The sequence below is a fragment of the Ursus arctos genome, unplaced genomic scaffold (genome assembly GCF_023065955.2).
Source record: "Ursus arctos isolate Adak ecotype North America unplaced genomic scaffold, UrsArc2.0 scaffold_4, whole genome shotgun sequence".
In the NCBI taxonomy this organism is placed as follows: domain Eukaryota; kingdom Metazoa; phylum Chordata; class Mammalia; order Carnivora; family Ursidae; genus Ursus; species Ursus arctos.
Window position 1 is genome coordinate 36388316 of NW_026623056.1, and position 16501 is coordinate 36404816.

General features: G+C 37.6%; 1 protein-coding gene across 3 annotated transcripts in view; it reads left to right on the top strand.

Annotated features, from left to right (window-relative positions):
• The window catches only part of LSAMP (limbic system associated membrane protein), a 629681-nt gene that overhangs the window by 399859 nt on the left and 213321 nt on the right, over positions 1–16501 (top strand). For all 3 annotated transcript variants that reach the window (XM_026493778.4, XM_026493751.4, XM_044382283.3), the window contains exon 3: positions 509–634. In XM_026493778.4, coding sequence (XP_026349563.1) covers positions 509–634 — 126 coding nt within the window. The remainder of the gene's footprint in view (positions 1–508; positions 635–16501) is intronic.

Here is a 16501-nt window from a genome sequence, read left to right on the forward strand (position 1 = left end):
ATGTGGCTAGATTATAAGTAAACAGGTACTGCCACATCTTAAGAACACAGCTATGCAACTCATACTAAATAACACTGTTTTTCTTTTCCTGACATTTGGAGGAAAGATTGGACTCTATTAGTTTTATACACATAAGAAAATAAATATAGATACCATGTAGTGATAAGAAAAATGTATTAATATGTATAAATGTATATGCTCTCTAATATTCAAATAAGGTCTATTCTAATGAGAAAAGAGCTAAGACATTTTCATTATACCCCTCTGTGAACTTCCTACACTACTTGCTCATAGTGGAGAGATTCTTCTTTTAGTAAGACCAATGCTTTTCATCTGCCAAGTCCGTAAGGAGGTCCTAAAGCAGCCTGGCTTCTTAACACAAAACTTCAAATGGTTTAAGTCATAAAAGCATTTAGCTCAGATTTGCTATTTCCAGTGGCATGGACCCATGCTGCAAAGCTGGTTTTATGGGCATGGTTACATATTCCATTTGCTTTTGTCTTTACAGTTCCACCAAAGATCTCCAACATCTCTTCGGATGTCACTGTGAATGAGGGCAGCAATGTAACCCTGGTCTGCATGGCCAATGGCCGTCCTGAACCTGTGATCACCTGGAGACACCTTACGCCAACTGGTAAGCAACCGTCTAGTCTTCAAAATACCACACATCATGTAAGATATCCTCATGTTCTGAGATTCCACTGGATCAGAAAGGCAAGCTAATACAATTGCAACATAGGACTTGCTTAGGTCCTCCCTGGTCTTTGCTAATGTGTTCACCTCTATAAAGTCTACAACCATTTCTTATTTCATTTTCAATAGAACACCACCTCAAGGCAACAAATACAGAAAAATTAAATGCATTAAGTGGCCTAGTATTATGTCTAAAATGTATGCCAGTTTTGTGCTTGAGTGTCTTGGGGCAATGTTTTGTATGAATTAAATTTACTTAGTTCTTTGTATATTGTTTTGTTTGGCTTTGCTTTTTAACTATAGTTTCCTAATGTGTTGCACCTTGTGAAAAAACCTCTCAGGAATAATACAGAATTGTTAGTGACTTCTGCTATCTTGTCCTTGGCATCTGTCTCTGTGGAGGGGGATCAGGCATGAACTAAGCTGCATGAGCTCATGATGGGTTCCTAGCTATTGACGCAAATTCAGTAAAACTCAGAAAATCCTTTCCCAAGAATGTCCTCTGCATTGTCCCTTCCCCCTTCCCAGCACTATCACCATAACTGAATTCTCAGGCCCTGCTGCTTTTTGAACGTTTCTTAAATACGGTGTCAAATTCCTTGGATCAACTACCTACATACTCTCCTGATCTACAGATTACATTTTCTTATATGCAGCCCCATGCTTTTACACATGGCACAGTCTTTGTAGAAAAGGGCCTGCTATTTGATTTCTCAGGAAGAGGGGCTATGGATCAATAATTCTTATAAAATGTAATTTATTTTGGTAGATAGCCCTCAATTCTTAATTGATTTATATTTGATATTATCTTAAAATTGCCTTATATAAGGATTTAGAGATTTGATTAGCAATATGGTCATTTTGGAATGAACATCATACAAATTGTTATGCAAAGTGAGTCCTACATGGAAGCTATCCTGGGGTATTTCTAAAAAGCCAGGGTAGTGTTTACTTAAAGCATCTTTAAAATCTGTATTTTGTGGTTGAGAATAGGGGCCTTCATGTCATATTAGCTCTCAAATTAATTTTTCAGGTGAATTTGGACCAGTCTATGGAATAGTCTCTTATTTTGGCAGCTATTAAAGGCTTCTATTTTCTTATGAGAGTGTCACTCGGAACCCATCCTAATTGTTAATGCGTGCAACTTGTCATTTATTGACAATATATAAGAGCAATAAATGAGGCACTTATTTGGAAGATCAATCTCAAACTCATTTCCTCTCAGAGCCGTTTTATACTTCACATGGAAAAAAATGCATATGGAAGATTGTCTGAAGTGTGAACCTCTGGATATCACACACCTTTCCCATGGGTTAAATTAAACATCCAGAGCACATTCTGCCTGGATGGAATTATATTATCCTCCAACCCCACACCTACTCCTTTCCAATGTAGAATTGTTTTTACTGAATGACTATTTGGTATAAAAGCTATTGGCCCATATTTAAAGATGTTATAAAAATATCCTTTAAAATCATTGCATTTACTATAATGTTGTTTTGAGAGATTGTTAATTTTATTACAGTTTCCTTTTGAAAATACCCTTTGAGGAAATTCCTCTTTGTTTTCAGTATTTCTACTGCCTTTTTTCTAAGCAATGGTTTGGTTTTTTTATGAATGAACTCAGTGAATTTTTATAAATGATTATGAGTCCATGGATTTGACTATTACTAACCTAAGAGCCAAATTTATTGCCTATTTGTAAAAGAATTTAGGAAATCATATATAAAATACACTTTAATAAGATGAATTTTAAACAAACTCTGAGATTTTATGGCATCAAATTCATATAGACTGTGCTCTTGCTTTCCTCCTGTTTTCTTACCATTATTTTTTATACTGTCTCACCTTTTCTAATTAATTTAAACATCTATATAAATATATTATTTATAATCTCATTTTTTGTGGAACAAGTGGTAGAGAGAAGAAGGAAGGAAGATAAATTATATTCAATTTATAAACAAGGAATGAATTAAATTAATAAAAAGACTTTCTTTTGGTGTACTACTAACTATTAAGTAGTTGGGTTTTTAAATGTTTTTATTTATTTTATTTTTTTTTCAGGGAGAAATGCTATTCATGACCTGAACCCAAAGATATATTCTTTTTCGTCTTTTGGGTTCAGAAAAATAATGAGATAGAATCAGAGTTTCAAGACTTTTCCAGGCTGGACCTAGGAGTTTAGATCTTCATGGCTAACACTAGGAAACTTTTTAATGGTAATGAATATCTGATTTGAATCCTGAATAACCTGGTATCCATGTGTTTTAAAGACAATGATAGACCATATCTTCCAGAGTGAAGGTAGCATTTACATACATTCAGAGAACCCTGGACACTTCAAAACCAACTTGAAAAATCAGAATACTCACAGGGATTTCCAATAGTAATGCCAGGGGGTCAGCAAACTACAGTCTGTGGGCTAAATCTGGCCTGTCCTGCTTTTGTATTGCCCACAAGCTAAAAGTGGTTCTTAAATGATCAAGTGGTTGGAAAATATCAAAAGAAGAATTTTATTTTTTGACATGCAAAATATTTGACATTCCTATTTGAGTGTCCATAAATAAAGTTTTATTGACACGCACCATACTTACTCATTTTTGTGTTGTCTATGGATGCTTTTGTTCTAAAATGGGAGAATTTAGTAGTTGTGACAAAGATGGTTTGGCTCACAAGGCCTAAAATATTTTCTATTTGACTCTTTAGAGAAGTTTGCAGACCGTTGCTCAAGACTATGGCTTAGGGCACAGACAAGGATTTTCTGCACTCATCTATGACCCCATGAGGCTCAGGGGTATCTTCCATCAAGTTCCTAAATACAGCTTAAGGGAAAGAACTTTATTCTTCTATAATCCTCTATCTAGGCCCTCTCTGTGGGTCAAATTCTATTCTGTCACATGCAAAACTAGCTCCATGCTTCATTCGCAAACTCAAGGGCAAACTCCAATTTCCCTTCCAAAGGGTCTTAATTCCCAGGCCCACTCTTTGATCTCTTTCACATCTGACCTAAATAACCACCTGACCATAAACACATTCCTTGTAACAGGAGAGAAAATTTGCCTTCACTGTTCTATAAGGGAAACTAGGTTTATTGTGGGGGTTTTGAGGTTTTTTTTGGTTTCACGTGGGTTTTTTTCCCTTCTTTTCCAAATTTGGAAACAGGCAGTGATCTTTTCAGTCTATAACATGAAACCTTTCTTGGAGGCACTCAAGGAAGAGACTCTACTCCCTGTGTGACAGCAAAACTGCCTGCAACCCATGGCCACGTGAGCAAAAATATCCAGCTAGCTTTGTTCAATTATTAATTGTGCCTTCAACAGTATAGAATATGACTGCCTTGCAGAGGAAATGTACCTGTAATTAGCTCGACCCCACAGGGGCATTGAGCCATGAAAGGGGGAAGATTCTATGCAGGGTTCACACATACCTGATTACTTGTCATTTGATGACACAAGGGGGAGAAAGGAAAGAGGGTGCAAGGTGTATTTTTATTAGGAGAAGAATATTTATTATCTCTTAATTTAGTTTTTAAAAAACACTTGGTTGTGCCATTTTGTTTCTCTTTATTTTGACATTTGAAATTTATTTTTCAAATACACTGCAAGAGTTTTTAAAGAGGGAAATTTTAAGAATGGTGAATCTTTTCATATATACATAATCAAAACATACACCTGACTTGGAGGAAAAGAGTTAATGAATTCCATGGTTGATTTTCTTATATTTCTGATTTCTTCATTTTTCTCTTCTCTCCAGTTATTCTCTATAGTCAAAATGATATGTCACATATACAGTTGTTAAATGTGACCTATTTTCTCCCTTAATTAAGTTAGACTTTCATAATCCTGTAACTCCCAGAGGGCAATCGCACCGTAACATGTATTTTCTATAGACTGTTTGATCTCCCTTCTGTGAGCAGTGCTGCTCCCATCTTCATTTAACTTTGTTTCTCCATCTTTCTTTTCACATTCCAGAGGAAGTCCCTTTCTCAAGTGTGCCTCACATGGTATCAGGATTGCCCAAGGTTACAGAAGGAGTTTCTATGCATTTCATTTCTACAAAGGATTTTTGCATCCTTAGTAGCTTTCTATACCTGAAAAATTCAGGCACACTGAGGACTTAGCCCTTTAGGCTGAGACCAACTTAGCAGGTGCTGTAAAATTCTCTTGTCCGAGGAAAAAGCTAGATTTGACATCAATATGGAATATAAAAATATCACTTGAGAAATATTTTGTGTTTTGATAGGGTAGTTAGGAAAACATTGTGCTGGAAGGAGCTAAGAGGACTACAGGGCATCTGGAATCCCATTTCTCATTGGATATTGGGTTTTAATCATTTGGTCAGAGATTCCCTTTCAGTTCTTTTCCAAATTTGAATCCTTGCCTGATGATACCCTTGAATTCCATTAATGCTCTAGCCCTATCTGTCTTACTTCTAATATTATAGATTAACCAATTCTTAATATACGTAGCCTAGACTCTGCCCTCATGGGTTTGGGAAAAATATATAATGTTAAACGAAACTCATTTCTTTAAGTTGATTCCCAGAGGTATGTGTTGCAAGTAACAAACACCAGCTCTTGTTAGTTAGCATGTTAGAACTAGTATGACTTCATATTTCACACAGTGAACATGTGAAATGCAGTTCAAGTTTGAGGAGATTCTTTCTCCAGGGTTTTCTTGTATGGACCTTCCAGAAGGTTCTTTGAGTTAATTTTGGTCCTTTATGGATGTGGAAGAATCAAACTGGTGACTTTACAGGTAAAGGCTCTTGACCATATAGTAGTAATTTAAGTGAGAATGATGATTCAACCTGTTATGCTGAATGTTTTCATTTGTTTCTTGCATTTGAAGAAAAATCCCATTTTCCCTTTACAAAGAGCAGAAAAATGAATAAAAAATCCTGCTCTGTTTTCTTTTTAATATCTTACTTGTATATTGGTTTTAAAATATGTCATCCACCAATACAGAATAATATTCAGATTAATCTTGATCTCCATTTCATAATTTGTTCTTTTGGCAAAAAAAAAAATTCATAAATGCTCACTTTGTTAAAGGACAAAATGAAAAGAAAGACGTGATCCCTGCACAAATGGAGTTTATAGTTCAACAGGAAAGCAGAGCATTGAACTAATAATCACATGAATAACCACTTAATTAGATTTATACAGCATAAAGAAAAATTATAGCATTCAATAAGACCATAAAACAAGGCCGTATAGCAAAATCTGCAAGGCCAGCAAAGCTCCCCTGAGGGGAGCTTATGCTGAGACCTTAAGGATGAATACAACCTGGCCAAGAAAAGAGGAGAGTGAAAAGTATCCTAGGCAGGGAAGAGAACATATATAATAATGCATTTAGGAATACAGGCAAGCTTCTTTATGTGAAACCATGATGTTAGTGTTTTTTTTTTTATACTAACCTTTTATTCTTTAAGCACATATTATTATTTCCTTTTACTTTTTAAAATATTCCTGTTTTCCCTTTCAAAGAGTGGAAAATATAAAGAGAAATCTTGCTATATCTTCTTTTCAGTACCTTACTTGTGTATTGGTTTTAATATACAAAGTAGTATATAGCACAATACATACTGGGATATGTACATGTTCCCAGTATAGCAGGCATATAGGCAGTTATTTATGTGTGTGAATATCTTAAATTTAAGTCAGAAACATATTCTTTGCCCATACAGGTGATTCCGTAATAGCCTAATCAAGTAAATACAAATTCTTTTTCAGTAGCTTTACCATTAAAACAATTGGGTTATTTAGAAAATGAACACGATAAAATTTAACCACATGATCACTGGCCTCCAACCCTTAAAATCCTGGAGAGACTCACAATAACTGACACTGGCAACCTGCAAGCCATGGAAAGAGCTCCATAACCAGATGTGCTGGCCATTGTGATAATGTTGGACAAATGCTCTCCTGCCACCTCAGCACCGCACTCTTGCCCTACCCAGATTTGTCATCAGGTGCCCAGGGTACTCTTCCTGAAGAGAAATGAATCACTGTGGATGTGTCCTTGGGGGGACTAGCTTGGACTTGAGTGCTCCAGGACATTTTGGAGGCTTGGGTCAGGAAGGGACAATAAAGCTTAATTACAAACTTTGCACATCAACTAGGAAAACAGAAGTAGAGTCCACATCTCTCAGAATCTTACTGTTTCAACTCTTCATTGCCATTATTCCGAATAGTCTGTGTTTTACAATTTAACAGATATAAAAATAGAATTTGTCAAAAGTTATCATGAGAATTAAGGTTAAGTTCTTAATAGAGTGTTAGATAGTATTGATACTATTTTTATTTATTTTAATTGTTAGTTATCCATATATCAGTTTTATATAGTGATAATTTGGGGGGAGACTGATAATTTGATTGAAAACAACCCAGTGTTAGGATGCCTGGGTGGCTCAGTCGGTTAACTGTCTGCTTTCATCTCAGGTCATGATCCCAGGGTCCTGGGATTGAATCCCACATTGGGCTCCTTGCTCAGTAGGGAGTCTGTTTCTCCCTTTGCCTGCTCTGCCTGCCTCTCCCCCTGCTTGTGCATGCTCTCTCTCTCTCTTTCTCTGACAAATAAATAAATAAAATCCTTTAAAAAAAAAAAAAAGGAAAGAAAGAAAACAACCCAATGTCATCTTTATCCATCCCAACACAACAACCAGGGAGATTTTTTAAATGCTCTCTCTCATCAAAAGTAGTCTTAATATTTTGTGTCTCACATTATATTACAATATATTGCATCAACATACCCACTTGAGGTGTTCCTTTTTTCAAAAGGTCATGACAACAGCATCTTAGGGCAAGATTTTCTAGCATGCCTTATCAATGTGTTCATTCTCCTACGGGACAGTCTCTCAGAATCTGGCTGTATAACAGCAAATACCTTATTTACTATAGCTATATAAAACCTATAGGTTGTAAATTACAATGCTTATTATTTTTTTTACAAAATTGGTGTTCTAGGTGATAATTATAACATAACACCAAAAAAAAAAAAATGATCGGCAGTGTTCAGGAGCAAGCCATTGAACAGTAACAGAGGGGCTGCACGATAAAAACAAAACAAAAAGAAAATGGTAAATTATAGATTTTTTTTTGGAGAAGCATATGAAAAAGATCAAAGTAATCATAGAATTGTTGAAATGGGCAGATATTAGAGCTACACAAACTGCTATAGAAGAGGAGACAATAGGACTCGCATGGTATTTGATAAGGCTTACTTATACAAGGAAAAGTCAGGGTAGGTTTTATAATTCTGTGGACCACCCACAATGAACTTGGGCATCTTGACTGTGGATGTCAGCTAGGGTCTATCCTAAGATCCCTCAGGAGATGTCCGAGTAGGACTGATTTAGGTCCTTGCTAAGAGGGGCAATCCTGGGTCCCATGAATCAAGGCATTTACCCAACGTGGTCAGAAGCAAAGGCGTTAGAGGACAAGTTCCAAGAGATTGTAAAGGGAGGAGATACAAATTGTCTAAGCCAGAAACTTGAGAGTGATCCTAGCCTCTTTTGCTTCCTTTGCCCCAGCGGTAATTCATTTGACACACTGTCTTGATTCCACATCCTTACTGGCTATCAATCTATTCCTCCTTCCCCATTGTCACACTGTAGGTACACCAACATTTTTCTCACCTGTATTTCAGTAGTTCTCCAGTTGAACCCCTTGCTACTAGGTATTTACCCCTCCTACAAAAACACTATTTCTTAATATAAAATTGGTCAAACCCTGACTAATTTCCCAATTTTCCAGTGCCTTTGGGATAAAGTTCAAACTACTTCACATGGCCTTAAAGCCCTTCATCAACTTCTTCTCCTGTGCCTAAACCCTTAACCACTCAGCTTTATGCATTAAGGAAATTATACTACTTATAGTTCAAGAATATGCTTTGTCCCCTTGCTTTTGAGCCTTCACACATCCTGTTTTTTGTCTTAAAACATGATTTTCATCTCACCTATGTCATCATTTTGCCAGCATAACTTCCTGCAAGATCTTCAAAATGACACTTCCTCCAAGAAGCCATATAAAAGAACTAACAAAATTACATTTTAATTATGTGTAATCTCTAGATTGTAAGATCTGTAAAAATGCAGAACTATGTCCGACTCATATGGATATTCTCAGCGCATTGTACTCAACCAGTCAATCAATTAATTGAATTATTTAGGTAAGGGATTTTTAAAAATACTATTATTGGGAAATAACTCACAGCATGCAGTGAAAACTAAATACACATTAATAAGTGATTAAAGCATGAATGAATGGAAAGCAAACTTCAAAGAATATGATAGAATTATAGAACTAAAGCTATCTAATAGTTTTATTAATTTCTTACGGAGAAAGCTTTGGAAATTTCAAGGAAGTTTCTGTCTAGGCCCTATTCAGATCCTTTTCTCCTTGTGTTGCCTTGATGTTCTGATCTGCTTCTGACTCTTGTTATTCACTAGGCTCCAGAGAATGCTCTGAAATCTTCACATTTTTGTATCAGATCCTCGAATACTCTCTATTTCACCCAATTATTATTAATGATTGTTCATTTCCTTCTAAGCAGTTATCACACAGAGTAACTGTCTTAAACATTTGTTTACTTTTTTACTGTCTATTTTCCTCATGAAATCAGACCCCTACATATCCTTAGTTCTCATTGTAGTGTCTGGCACTAATTGAGTAAATACTCAATACTCAGTGGATGAATTAATGAATTACTTATTCCAGATAAAAGTCAGACTCTGTGTTAGAAACTGCTTATGGTTTAGACTTTAAGAACAGAATCTTCTTATATAAACTAAACTTTTGCTTTGCTATATCATATGCATCTCAAATATATGGGACAGTTTCTTTCCATAGGATACTCTGTGCAATGTCTACTGCAATTTCTGTATCTATATCTATATCTATATCTATATCTATATCTATATCTATCTATCTATACACACACACGCACATATATATAGTGAACTAGTGCTATAGTGGGGGTTGGGAGTTTGGTGACAGGCATTCAGGCCGACCCTGGTTTTAATAGTAGAGAACAGGTTGAGTCAACCTGAATAAGGATCCTCCCCTGCAGAGCTGTAAGTTTTATAATATCTCCTGTGATTCACTGTTATAAACTGTCCCTTACAGGGGTAGCCATCTGTGGCATAATTTTCATCTCCACTATTAGAAAATCAACTGGATTCCCAAATCTGGTTGATCGTCAGAATTACCTGGAGACAAAAGTTTTTAGAAATACAGATTCCCTGGCTCAGCCCACACATAAAGCATCTCTTTTGGTGAAATTCCGGGATTCTGTGGGAGGAGTAAAGCCTCCCAGTGAGTCCAGTGACTAGCCAGGTGAGCAGAATGATGACTGTGTAAGCACAGGAGGGCAAGATCTAAAGGAGTGCTGGAAGGTCATCTGGAGGATCTGGTTAAAATGCAAATTCTGATTCACTGGGCCTGGGATGACGCCTGAAATTCTGCCTTTCTAACAAACAACCAGGTGAAATATGGGTGCTACAAATCCATGGACCACATTTTAAGCATCATCTTGGATCTTGAGATCAGAGTAGGCTGGAAGGTAGCAGGATGTGTAAATAGCCTAGCACAGAGAAACACCTAGGTAAGTCCCACAATGTACACAGTATTCACCAAATATTGTTACAGTGTTTTATATTTTAATTTCTCTGTTCCATCCCAGAAACTCAGAGATAATACAGTGAATAATAAGAATCACTGTAGTTTTGAGAAATAGGATTAATCCTTGCCTATCAAGTTTAGACCATGAGCAACAGAATTGGCATCATCTTGGAGCTTTCTAGAAATGCAGAATATTGGACCCCATTCCAGACCCACTGAATCAGAATCTACATTTTATCAAGATCCCCTGGTGGTTTGTATGCACCTTCAACTTTGAGAAGCCCTGGACTATGGGTGAAGAGTCTTTCTTTGTGTGCAGAGAAAGCTGCTTTCCTAAGAACTTAAAGTGTAGAAATGAAAGAACTTTCCCCACTTTCCCACTAACTAGTAACCCTAAACTTCACCCCTTTCTCCCTTCCCTCCAAATGTATTTCTACCAAGAAACCAGAAAAAAAAATGGTGTAGGGGCGAGGGTAGGGTTACAATACTGAACCATTGAATACTTATCGCTTGGAAAGGAGAGCATCTGATGCTTTACCTACTCTATCAGACGCTGCTAAATATTGCAAGCAAATTTAGCCTAGCATGTGAAGAAGTGCTGCCTGAATGACAGGAGCCACTTTTCTCATAATCTTTTATAATGGCTTTATCTGCAAAATTTAGACAATATTACGTGCCCTACCTGCCTCATGCTCTTGCTCTGAGGAATCAAATGAGATGAATATGTAAATAGTTTGAAAAGTGTAAGGCTCTCCACGAATGTAAGCAATTCAGAGAAAGAGTAAGTTGGTAGGAAGAATACAGAGTTTAGAGTGAGAAAACCCAGGTTCAAGTCTCTGCTCTCTACCATTTACTTTTTTTGGGGGGGTTGGGGGTAAGTCCTTTAAGCTCTCTGCTTTTCAACCATAAAATATTAATATAATGCCTGCTCACTGCTAGGATTCCTGTGTTGTCTCCAGTGATATAATGTATACGAAAATGATTTATTAATGATAAAGCATGATTCAGGTGCTGTTATTACTATTATCTTAGATACGGCAAGGCAAACGAGGGACTTTAATTACAGTAGTCATTTTTGTTACTATTTGGATAGTAGAAAGGACTAACTACAAGACTATACAGCTCTCCATTTGACCAAAATAAGTATTAAAACCAGAGTCTCCAGATAGTGTAAAGCAGTGATTCTTGGAGTGTGTTCCCTAACCCAGCAGCATCAGCATCACCTAGGAACTTGTTAGAACTGCCAATGATCAGACCCCAACACCAGATCTAGATGAATCAGAAACTCTAAGCCCAGAAACTACAGTGATCTGTAGTGTAACAAGCCCAGGTGATTCTGAGGCACAATAAATTTAGAGAACCCCTATGCTAAAAATGCTCCTTTTTGAGACAGTCAGGGTTGTGTGCTATTTTTACCAAGCATGAGTAGAGGGACACTTGAGATTCTTTCTGTGTAATAATAAATCAGTAGAAAATGTTTTGATGACCTGGGGGAGGTGGGTGTGGCATGTGTGGTGTGTATGTTTAAAACTATTTGATATATAAAAGCACTATCACATCTCTGTGGTTAGAATTTTTTATCACTTTAGATGAAGAGGTTTAGAAGTAACAACTGCACAGAAATCCCCACTTTGTCTTTTTCCCTCTACAGTCTAATGATATTTGAGGCTAACATATCACTTAAAATGTGCACACAATTCTGAAGTCCTCATCCTTCTCTAGGAATATTCATTTTCAAGTCTCCCAGTGCACTGAGGCTGCAATTAATTCTAAGAAAACAAAGAAACCTCAGTAGGTAACTCAAATGGGATGGCTCTGCCTTCAGAAGACGTGCCAGTTAAACGCCCCCATATCGTTTGAGAAACGTTAGTGAGAAGCAGACTCCTTTACAAAAACCACCTGGCCATTTCCTTTCTGCGTCTTCATCCACCTCCCTTCGTTTTACGGACTCAGAGCAGGTATTTTTGTCAAGTTGGTCAACAATTCAAAAGCCCAGAAAGCTCTGTGAAATCATATGAGTGTTAAATTGTGGCTTAGTCTGCAGTTGCCTAAAGTGTTAAAATCTAATGAGGGGAAGAGAAAAGGAAAAAAAAACAACTTTAATAATTCAGTTGGCAAATATCAATGCAAATCAGATCTAATTCTTCAAGGTATTCTAGTAATAAAAACGGAAATGTCAGTCTTTGAATGACATCAGTCCTTTTTTTTTTTTTTTTTTTTTTAAATATTTTTGGGGCCTGGTCACTGAGGCTTTATGCTGTTTTGACTGTGGAAAGACAGATCCAGATCAGGGAATGAGGGATTTGAAAGGCAGACAGGAAAATAGTTACTGAAAGTTAGTCTTCATAAAGCAGTCCAGGAGATACTTTGCATTTTTAAAAATTCCTTCCACCTGATTGATGATAGATGGATAGATAGATAGATAGATAGATAGTATAGATAGAGTGAGTGAGCCAGCCAGCCAGCCATGGGAAAATTGCTTCAAATTGCAACAAAGTATAAATTCCAGAATTTCACCTGAGAACAAATGTCATTCCAAATGTAACATATGGTACTGAGGACCTGGCTGTGCATAGCTTAGAGTCACTTGATATGGATACAGAGATGGGCAATTTTTGGGGTAACTCTGGAATTTAGACAGCATACTTTAGTAGCCATCTGGGAGAAGATAGGTGAATTCACTTCTTTCCTTGAAGAGAAAAGAGGTGGACATCTTTTATTTTCTAGCAAAGTAATTATTTTGATGACTATGCTTGCCAGACCTATAATGACTCCTATAAGCCCACTGACTTAAAATAGTTAAGTAAGTCCACTTATTTTTTTTTTCAACTCTCAAATATCATAGACTAGGAGTGCTTAAACAACAAAGATTTAGTTTCTCACAATTCTGGATGCTAGAAGTCCATGACAAGGAGGCAACATGGTCAGGTTCTGGTGGGAGCTCTCTTTCTAGCCAGTAGATGGCCAGCATCTCCCCGTGTGCTCACCAGACCACTTCCCACAGAGAGGGAGAGCAAGCAGACTTTCTGGAGTCTCTTATTATAAGGGCCCTAATTCCACCACGAAGGCCCCACCCTCATGACCTCATTGAAACCTAATTACTTCTCAAAGGCCCCATTTCCAAATATCATCACATTGGGGGTTAAGGCTTCAAATAAAAATTTGAGGGAAACACTAGTCAGTCCATAGCATGTAGTATCTGATCTCCCAAGGCTAGCCACCTGGACGCCTGGCTTACCTGTCTTTCTCTAAGCTCCTGAGTGCCTGAGACTTGTCATGGCTCTGTTGTCACATTTCTTTAAGACTGAACAGATCCCAGAGTTAAATCCTCTCTTAAACTCAGGATATGTAGCCATCATCCGGAGACCAAATGGGAATGGCATTACCATTCTATTGCTTGAATCCAGATGTCCTGTCAGTAGAGGAAAGGTGTCTTCTCCATAATGTCAGACAACCGGCAGGAGATCCAAAGTGTACCCCACTCAGTTATCCTTATAACACCCCCAGGCCAGGCTGACAGGAAAATTTTTTTTAATAGTGTGAGCAGCTGTAACTCTACCAATGGCAGTTCTGTTGCTGGAAGAGGTGATTCCCCCAGAACATTTAAGCACTCTGAGTTCCCCACAGGAGGCTGACTCAGCGGCTGAATGTCAGAGTGGATCAGGGGCTGTGCTGAGGCTCATGTGCTGAACTGTTGGGAATGCATGGGATTCCTCCCTTGGGTCTCTTTCTTGTCCATGGTACGGTTCTGCAGAGAAAATGTCTGGCAGCAGCAGTAAACCATAATCTTATTTTACCAGGCTGTTTAAGGGTGGGTGACTGGGTGACTACAGGAGGTGAAAGTTACCATGGGCAGCCTGTAACCACCACATCTTGCTTCTGACCTGATTCTAATGGAATCTTCTTACAGAGATAGGCTAAGAGTTGTTTTAGCAGATCCAGAAATCCATTTGTGATCTCAGCTGCTTAAGGTGGTACCTTTCTGAGCTGGAACAGAGTCTCCATTTTACCAAAACACCAAGATAAGGAGCTCATTCCTTGTCCTTCTTTGGAGCATCTATGCGTGAGTTCCGTCAGATTTGTATAAAAAAAAAAGGTTATTCAGGTCTTTTCTCACCACACGTATTATTACTGTTACTATTATTACTGCTACTTCTGCCACCACTAGTAATAACTTTACAAGTTTGAACTACCATTGTCAATGATGGAATGCCTTCCTGCCAGTCATGTTTACATTCTGCATTTGTAATTGCCAATTTTTATCGTATCTACTGGCCAATCATCCATGAATAATTCCATGAACCTTCAGAACCCCTTCCCAACTCAAGCCCAGAAGCAATCATTTACAAATTAAGAACTGGGCCTGAGACCATTGCCAAGGGGCATTCTTGATTTTCATCAGGGACAAAGCAAAATCTACCAGATATTAATAGGTTATTTGTGAGAATTTGTCCCCTTGTTGGCCTTTCATAGGAAACCAATCAAACATGCAACAAGTGATATAAAGATTATTTATACATTTATTCATACATTTATGCATTTATAGACACATTTGCTTATATTATTTGTATGAATTTGGTATGATTGTACCTTTTAGGTTTTTAAAAATAAATATTCCAATACCTTGAGATTTCTCAGTTTGCATCAGTAAGAAACTAAGGTACAAATCTGCATTCATAAGACCCAGTTATAGTCACGAATCACACAGTTTTCCTTGGAAATGTTCATCAAACTATTCTGATATCTGCACCATCGAAATACATCTTTGTATTAGTTTTCTAGGGCCACCACTGCAAATTCTCACCAGCACAGTGGCTTAAAACAACGGAAGTGTATTTCTATCATTGTTCTGGAGGCCAGCAGTGTAGTCAGGATGTCAACAGGGCAGCACCCCCTCTGAGGCTCTAGGGGAAGATCCTTCCTTGCCTCTTCCAGCTTCTCATGGCTCCTGGCATTCCTTGGCTTGTAGCAGCACAGCTCCAATCTCTGCCGGTGTCCTCACACGGTCTTTTCCTGTCTGTCTTTGTGTCCAAGTGTCTCAGCTCTCCCTTTCCATTCTCTTATAAAGTCATCAGTCACTGGATTTAAGTTTCACCCTAAATCCAGGATAATCTCATTTCAAGATCCTTAAATTAAATACCTCTGCAAAGATTCTTTTTCCAGGTAAGTTCACACTCATTGGTTCTGGGAGTTTGGATTTGGACAAATTTTGTTGGAGGCCACCATTCAACCTACTACAATCTGCTCTGCAAAGAAAAAAAAAGAAACTTATAGAATAATGAGATTCAAGTGGAACAAACCTAATTGACTTTTGAAAGGCAAAGTGTGGGAAGCTCCAGGTATTGCCATATTCAAATCTAATGTAATTAGATCTTGCCTTTATTAGCATGTGAGCTGAGGAGAAGAGATTTTATATACTGCACGGTTCTCTGAGTTAGCCTATGAAGACCAAGATCTTTATAGAAAAACATAAAAGAAGTACACGTTGTTGCTAAGAGGATAAAATTAGGAAGTAGGCCAGCCTGGTTTGGAGTTTTAAATATGATTTGCTAACTGTGTGACCATGGCAAAATGTCTTCCTTCAGCCACACAATGACCTACAAATGGGGGGGAGGGGAAGTATAACCTTCTCATTATTGTTGTGGTAATTAAAGAGACAGTATTCATGGAGCACTTCCCACAGTACATGAACTATTAAGCTCTTAATAAAAATAGTTACTGTTATTATTGTTCCATTGACATTTCTAATGGGAAAAGGTGTGGTCTATGTGCAAAGCACCAATCTGCAAGTGACCCTGCTGTACAAAGGACCCCCCCCCCAAAACGGCCAGCTAACAATAACACATCTTCATCTTTCCTTCCCCCCAGTGCCTTAGCTATAGAGGAATTTTTCCATGTCTTAACTGGGCTTGAACACAGTGAAATGATGGATCTTGTTCCTTCAAACATTGCTTATAATAGATCTGTCAGGTGTCCTATTTAAACCCTAATGGTTTTGCAAATAGCAGAGCTTACGAAACACCCAAATTTGAGGTGAAAAAGAAATATTCAACATAATTCAGAGGCAAGCAGTCAGTGTGAGTTTAGGGTAAAAGGTTAGCAGAAAAGACATTTGTCTACAGCTGAGAAACAGAATCCCCATCTGGCTCGACCTGTGTGAACTTTCTTCCTATCTGAACATCTTGT